The 7,981-nt window shown below is 44.9% G+C and overlaps 1 protein-coding gene across 12 annotated transcripts in view; it reads right to left on the bottom strand.

The window, feature by feature from the left end:
- Positions 1-69: 69 nt before the first annotated feature.
- The window catches only part of lama2 (laminin, alpha 2), a 166,862-nt gene continuing 158,950 nt past the window's right edge, over positions 70-7,981 (bottom strand). For 10 of the 12 annotated variants that reach the window (XM_055884711.1, XM_055884712.1, XM_055884715.1 and 7 more), the window contains 9 exons: positions 7,326-7,539; positions 6,041-6,118; positions 5,272-5,384; positions 4,932-5,121; positions 4,446-4,604; positions 4,049-4,202; positions 3,671-3,810; positions 2,333-2,555; positions 70-899 (listed from right to left, as the gene is read on the bottom strand). In XM_055884711.1, coding sequence (XP_055740686.1) covers positions 739-899; positions 2,333-2,555; positions 3,671-3,810; positions 4,049-4,202; positions 4,446-4,604; positions 4,932-5,121; positions 5,272-5,384; positions 6,041-6,118; positions 7,326-7,539 — 1,432 coding nt within the window. In that variant the 3' untranslated portion in view covers positions 70-738. The remainder of the gene's footprint in view (positions 900-2,332; positions 2,556-3,670; positions 3,811-4,048; positions 4,203-4,445; positions 4,605-4,931; positions 5,122-5,271; positions 5,385-6,040; positions 6,119-7,325; positions 7,540-7,981) is intronic. The other 2 variants (XM_055884714.1, XM_055884720.1) reach the window with 1 other exon arrangement.

Below are 7,981 nucleotides of genomic sequence, written 5' to 3'. Positions count from 1 at the left end.
TAAGCATTTATACATGGTATTATAAAAATATTATATTTAAATGCACTTCCAAATCAAATTGCAAACATATCTGTTGCTTAGCATTTTATTTTCACAATTCTTCATTTGATTCCAGTTCATTGTTTGCTGCAAAGAGAATAGACATAGCCTACTGTAAAATAATTTATAATAAAATGTGTGTGTGTTCAGATTGATAGTAAGTGTTTCTCTGTTTCTAGAAGGTTAGACAGAGCGGCAGACTAAGGCAGTTTCTTGTTGGAAGAAATGTTGCTAAATTTATCTATGGGAAATGAATCAGATGACAACATGTGGCAATCCACAAGTCCCCGAGTGTAAGTTAAAAGTCATGGTTTGACATTGTAATAAAGACGAGAAAATGATTTGAATGCCTTCAAAGCATATATTTGAAAATGTTGCTTGCTGTTAAACAGTACAAGTTCCAACCACACCATGCATACGGTATGCTACATCACATGTAGTTTACATAGACAGGGGGCTTAAGACAGGAGAACAGAAGGTGATCCATAGTTCTCTAAATGAATCATGGTTGTATACTATGTCATCCTACAGGTTCCACTCACTTTGGAGGGGGTCGAGATACTTCACACTCTAAAAAAGCTATCCAAACTCTGGGTATAAAGCTGGTTGGCCATCTGATTCAGCATGAGGGAGAGTGTTTCCATGTGTTTTGGTGCTGCGGCTCTGCTTCAGGCAGTGACAGGCTTTGCTAGTCCGTGTTTAGGCTGCATTGGCTGGGCAAGTGAGGGGTTGAACCCCCTTGAACTCCAGGCCCTTGTTGAATTGAACCTCCAACACCTTGGATGCCTTGGTTATCTTCAGGTTGCGCATGCAGCCTTTGAATGAAGTGCTAGAAGTCAGGCCAAACTGCTTGAGCCCCTCTGGAAAAGGGAAAAAAGAAACAATTGATTCATGACTGTTATTTTCTGCCCCACTAAGCACATTTATGCTTCTATTTCATAAATCAGAAAGCCGATGACTCCTTGACGTTATAACTGATTATATCCTGAGGTTTAAATAGGAAGTAAATCAAAACATTTCCAACATTATAGAAGAGCATGGTTTGCTACACATTATCCAGGGTCGTGTATCCAGGGTCAACTGTGTTTCAGGAGTTATACATGAAACCTGATTCCACAGGCATCCCACTGGGCACAGATATCAATTAAACGTCTATTCCACGTTGGTGCAACTTAATCTCATTGAAATGACGTGGAAACAACGTTGATTCACCAGTGTGTGCCCAGTCAAATCAAATCAAATGTTATTTTCCGAATACAACAGGTGTAGACCTTACAGTGAAATGCTTACTTATAAGCCCTTAACCAACAATGCAGTTTTAAGAAAAATATGTTAAGTAAATAAAATAGATAAGTAAAAAATAAAAGTAACAAATAATTAAAGAGTAGCAGTAAAATAACAATAGCGAGGCAATATACAGGGGGTACCGGTACATAGTCAATGTGCAGGGGCACCGGTTAGTCGTGGTAATTGAGGTCATATGTACATGTTCTACATGACACATTTCTAACTGAATGTTCAATGTTTGATAACGCTGCCTCTACTCAATGTGTCCCAGGTGTGAAATGCTTGGTGGGTGGTGTCCAGGGGAGAACGACTGGCCACTTTCATTGAAGCCATGAAGTTTAAGGTCAACCGCGGTACTGCAGGCATTGTTTGCAGAAAACAGGGTCCCCCATTATTGTCCCCTAAATGGCAATCTTAATAGAAATCAAATATTTTTTTGAAGACAATCATGGTACCAATAATGTATGTCCTTGAACCGATTATTTTAAAATCTCACACAGAAGAAGTTCTAATTGTAATTTAGTAGCTAATGGCAGCCTGCAGTACCTCGGTCGACCTTCAACTTGAGATACTCAATGAGAGGGGGCAGCACTGAGCTAGCCTGCAACGTCACTTCCTGGAGTAGCTCAAACTGCACATGTTATGTCTACATAAATCTTCCACGAGATGCCATCTTAATTAAAGGGATACTTCGGAATTTTGGCCATCTACTTCCCAAGAGTCGGATGAACTCGTGGATACCATTTCTATGCCTCTTTGTCCAATATGAAGGAAGTTAGAGGTAGTTTCGCGAGCCAATGCTAACTAGCATTAGCACAATGGCTGGAAGTCTATGGGTATCTGCTAGTTAGCAGTTACACTAGTTAGCAACTTCATTCCAGCTGCACGCAGAGACATACAAATTATATCCACAAGTTCATCTGACTCTGGGGAAGTAGATAAAGGGAATCATTGTCAAAATCCCAAAGTATCCCATATATGTAGTCATTGGTGGTGTTGTACGAACCTGGGTATCCACCGACGTAGATGGGGTCGTTGGTGTCAACGGTGTTGGACCTGGCGTTGGGGCTCTCTGCTTCCTCCTTCCTGCCGTCCACTATGATCTCCAGCCTGTGGCGAAGCTTGTGGGCTGTGACCGAGTGCCACTGACCGTCACAGAGGCCTGCCTCTACTTCAGGCTGGTACTCCGCTGTGATCCGGCCCGCTCCGTTGTCCACGTGGAACAGCAGCTAGGGAGGCAAGAAGACATACTCAGAATACACCTGAAGATCTTTGTGGGCTATACTCGGCCTTGTCTCAGGATGGTAAGTTGGTGGTTGAAGTTATCCCTCTAGTGGTGTGGGGGCTGTGCTTTGGCAAAGTGGGTGTGGTTATATCCTTCCTGTTTGGCCCTGTCCGGGGGTATCATCGGATGGGGCCACAGTGTCTCCTGACCCCTCCTGTCTCAGCCTCCAGTATTTATGCTGCAGTAGTTTATGTGTCGGGGGGCTAGGGTCAGTTTGTTATACCTGGAGTACTTCTCCTGTCTTATCCGGTGTCCTGTGTGAATTTAAGTATGCTCTCTCTAATTCTTTCTTTCTCTCTCTCGGAGGACCCGAGCCCTAGGACCATGCCTCAGGACTACCTGGCATGATGACTCCTTGCTGTCCCCAGTCCGCCTGGCCGTGCTGCTGCTCCAGTTTCAACTGTTCTGCCTGCGGCTATGGGACCCTGACCTGTTCACAGGACATGCTACCTGTCCCAGACCTGCTGTTTTCAACTCTCTAGAGATCGCAGGAGCGGTAGAGATACTCTTAATGATCGGCTATGAAAAGCCAACTGACATTTACTCCTGAGGAGCTGACTTGCTGCACCCTCGACAACTACTGTGATTATTATTATTTGACCATGCTGGTCATTTATGAACATTTGAACATCTTGGCCATGTTCTGTTATAATCTCCACCCGGCACAGCCAGAAGAGGACTGGCCACCCCTCATAGCCTGGTTCCTCTCTAGGTTTCTTCCTAGGTTTTGGCCTTTCTAGGGAGTTTTCCCTAGCCACCGTGCTTCTACACCTGCATTGCTTGCTGTTTGGGGTTTTAGGCTGGGTTTCTGTACAGCACTTTGAGATATCAACTGATTTAAGAAGGGCTATATAAATTGATTTGATTTGATTTGACTTGTCTAATAGGTAGTTTGTAACAAAACTGATTCTGTTGAACCCCATTAATTAATTTATACAGTACAATAGCTTTGCATACTCATGGTTGTTGTTAGGCTTACAGTAAGAGATTGTAGAGTCTGGTTAGAACGAAATGTGTGTGGGGCAACAAAGCAGTATTGTATTCTATGTTTGTGTGTACCTTTCCGTTGTGCAGTTCGATGCCCAGGCCCTCCATCTTGGTGTCCACCTGGCTGCTGACCGCCAGCAGAACCCCGTTGCTCTGGGACGTACGGAACTCCAGCTCCAGAGACACGTCCAGACCCACCCTGTAGGAACCCACTGGAACAGAGGACAGGAGATACAGGAAGCAGTCAGAATTGATACAACAACTGCCATGAGATTGAAAAATAACTTTGAAAAGTTGGTGTACGAGTAGTCAACCATTCGTCATCAACATGTATTGTTCCGCGTTATTATTATATTATGTGATTGTTGGGATATATTGCATTGTGGGGTCAGGAACAAGTAAAGGTCATAACTATAGCTACAGTTCTATGTGTTGAGTGTCAGAATGTACCTGCTTTGACATATCCAGAGCCATCAAAGTAGGTTCCCTTCTCAGTGCTGATGAAACAGCTGCCCACGTGGTGGCTGGAGGTGGGCGCGTCCATGTCCAACACATTATCCAGCATCTTGAAATTCCTGATGCAGCCATTGATACTGTACAAGACCTAGTAGTGGAACACAACCAACACTATACCATCACACATGACTTTTACACTGAAACATCTCATTGACTTTTGAATGCGTCCCATAACTTATAAATTATTACTGTTAACGTCAAGACTTTAAGCTGATCGCATGTAATACCAAACAATTACAGTAATACAGAGTCTATAGCGAGGCTTGTGTTTCACTTCCTACAAATGAAATACAACACCAGACCAAATGTGAGGAAGTGTGTATGAACGTACTGGTCCGATCCTCTTGGTGGTGTAGTTGACGGGCAGGCCACCTATGTACAGCATGCCAACCACATCCAGGATGTCAGCCTTCTTGGGGCTGGTGGTCTGCTTGGAGTAGCGGTTGTCTATCACTAGTACACCTCTCTGTTTCTCTCTCATCACCCGGATCTGAGACAGCAGAAAGGAAAATCATTTTGGGGGAAATAAGGACAATAACAATCTTTAATACACGACGAACATAAAGTACTGTAGTTTCTGGTTACTTTGCTTGCTTCCTGTTTTGGTCAATTACCTAGTCAGAGGGGTTTTATAGCGTCATTGTGACATACAGTATTTAGCTGTCTGCTCTCACTATATAAACTCACTCAGTGAAGTAGACCCGATGGTAACTGCCTACAGACTCTGTACACCATGTTAGGGGTTATAAATGATGATTCATATTGGTTTCATTGTTGCTATGATGATTGTTTCACCAGCTGACTCAAGATCCCAGACCTTGTGCCAGTGTCCGTCGTTGATGATGCGTGGCACGCTGACTGAGGTGTTGCCGTGGCCCAGGTCGTAGCCGAGGTGGGCCATGCCCTCCTTCACCTGGATGGTGGCGAAGTCGGCGTGGTTGATCCTCGCCATGTAGAACACCAGGCCGGACTCTGCTGTGGTCCGCAGCTCAAACTCTATGATCAGTCTGCAAGCAAACAGATTCACAACACTCTCAGTCCAATATGACGTTTACAGATATTACCCATGTCTTTAATAACATTACTATGTATACTTTAGATAAGAAAAGGTCTCATTTTGGTTTTACTGTTATCGAAGCCATTCAAGGTCGACATACCTGTTCTTAACCTTAGTGTCGTCGAATTCAAAAGCAACATGGCTGTTTTTGGAGAGCCCAAACTGTTTGGCTTTCTCTAAGACCACTGGAGATGCCTCGGCAGCACAGGGAAGCTGTTGAAGTGGGGGGGGGGGGGCAGTCTTAAAAACATCATATTAACACGATCTCATTCACAGAGTGCATTAAGCGACAATGTAAACCTTCCATTTAATGTGAATATGCAGTAGTTGACTTACTTTTTGTCTAAAGTGCTATTCTAACATGTGCCACTAGATGGCGATAATGAAAAAGACATGGAGTTGCTATTATTAAGACCACCTGAAAATTGACATTTGCTTTTGAATCTGAATCACTTCTTTTGTTCAGTTCTGTACATGAATACATTTCTATGCCCCTTTCTTCTATATTTTTGTTTAGCCACAAAGGCTCCCATTGCTTAAAAGGGCATTTATTTAACTTAAAGTCACTAGCCCGTTTATAAAGAAGAACTACTACAACCATATCGACTTACTTAGAAAGTACTTCTCATCTAAGAAAATCCCCATTGAAAGTAAAATGTCTGTTGCCAATACTAAGAATATGGACATGGAATGTATATTTCACATGAGCAACAAATCTTCACACAGGCGGCATGGTGTTGAAGGTCTTTGGCTGAAATCCAATGAGATGAAGGTTCAGCAGACACATACTGAGACGGCTCGGGGGAGGGGGGGGGGTGGGGGGGTAAGAACGTGGACACTTAGGGAGAAGTGAGTGAGAAGAGTGGTACCGGTGGGACTGTGACAGCACCGTGGTCAGGTTCCTCTGTGGCGGGGCTGAGCTCTGGAGGTACGACAGGGAGCGCGTCCTAAAGTAGGGGCAGGGCAAGGGGGGTGAAAGGGTTAAGCTGTGTTATACACTGCCAATCGGATTGGCTACAGCCTTCATGACACAGGCGGTCCACCAATCAGGCTGGGGCACTGATGTTATGAATGGCAAAAGTCTGCACAGCAGGTAGCTAGAGGAACAGTGCTAAGAAAAGGATTACAGTAGTATTACATAAATGCACATCATTTCTACAAGCCAAGAGAGGTACTACTAGTGACAATACTGTCGCAATCTATACATTTGCCTACGATGATGCATCCATGGAGATATATCATGAAAATATATGAGGAAAATACAGGTGGGGTAGGCCAATGCAAGGCATCTTGGTAAGATATGAGAGAGAGAGAGGACAGAGAGAGAGAGAGAAAGAGAGAGAGAGAGAGAACAGAGAGAAAGAGATGTAGAGAGAGAGAGAGGACATAGAGAGAGAGAGAGAGGACATAGAGAGAGAGAGAGAGAGAGGACAGAGAGAGAGAGAGAGAGAGAGATGTAGAAAGAGAGAGAGAGAGAGGACAGAGAGAGAGAGAGAGAGAGAGAGAGAGAGAGAGGACAGAGAGAGAGAGAGAGAGAGAGAGAGATAGAGAGAGAGAGATGTGGAGAGAGAGATGTAGAGAGAGAGAGATGTAGAGAGGAGAGAGAGAGAGATGTAGAGAGAGAGAGAGAGAGAGAGAATAGAGAGAGAGAGAGAGAGAGAGAGAGAGAGAGGACAGAGCGAGAGAGATGTAGAGAGAGAGAGAGAGAGAGAGGGAGAGAAAGAGGGAGAGAGAGAGAGAGAGAGAACACACACAGAGAGAGAGAGAGAGAGAGAGAGAGAGAGAGAGAGAGAGAGAGAGAGAGAGATAGAGAGAGAGAGAGAGAGAGAGAGAGAGAGAGAGCTGCTACACTACCTCAGCTGTCAGCCAGAGAGGATATATTGAGCACAGGAGCTATAAGAAAGAGCCCTGTCAACACTGCAGCTTTATCTATAAAGCAGACCCAGTGGATTGGAAAACGACCCATTCTTTATTCCAGCCACATCAACCTCTCTGATAGTGTATTTAGACTCAGGGCCAACCGGCCTGCCTGACTGAGCTTTGCTGGGGATGGATGTCAGCTCTTTATGACTCATGGGGAAAATGTATCACACCATCATAGGGTGGGAAATGAGTCATTTAACCTGATACCCCTCGAGTGGGAGTGGGACCTACAGTGGGAGGTGGAGGGGTCTGTCTGGGTGTCGGGGTGGGTGATGGTACAGCAGGAGCCTCAGGTTGGAGTGGCTGGGACACGTCTTCTCCCTTGGTCTCCTCCTCTTCCTCCTCTTCTTCTGGGAGGGGCAGCGGGGGAGGGGGAGGAGCCAGGTTGGGACACTGGCCGATCTCTGCGTTCTGAAAAGCCACGGGCTGGGAGAAGTCTGTGAGGCTGTAGGGCATAAACAAGCGGTCAAGAAAACACACACACACACACATGCACAGACGTGCGCGCGCGCACACACAGACACACAGGCCCGCAGGGCGAGAAAGAGAGAGTGTGTAAATGGCTGATGATGGGGCATGGCTATCAGTGTAATCAGTTGAATTATGAACATGGTTATCAGAAAGGACAGCCCCATTAAAGCCAACTAAATATGGGTCAACTGTGTTTAGCCCACTGGCGAGAGAGCGAGAAAGAGAGAGAGAGAGAGCACTGATTCCTAATGATAGGAATGTATTATCATCTGTAGAGAGAAACAGTTGAGTGACAGCATTTACAACCTCTTTAACTGGGAGAGACAAACTCGCCATGAAACAGCAACTACATTACACCACAACGCATGTACAACACTTCCCACGTAGCCTTCCATCAATAATATCTACGATCAGGA

This window comes from Salvelinus fontinalis, chromosome 27, assembly GCF_029448725.1.
Source record: "Salvelinus fontinalis isolate EN_2023a chromosome 27, ASM2944872v1, whole genome shotgun sequence".
NCBI classification, from domain to species: Eukaryota; Metazoa; Chordata; class Actinopteri; order Salmoniformes; family Salmonidae; genus Salvelinus; species Salvelinus fontinalis.
This window is presented reverse-complemented; position numbering and strand designations above follow the sequence as displayed.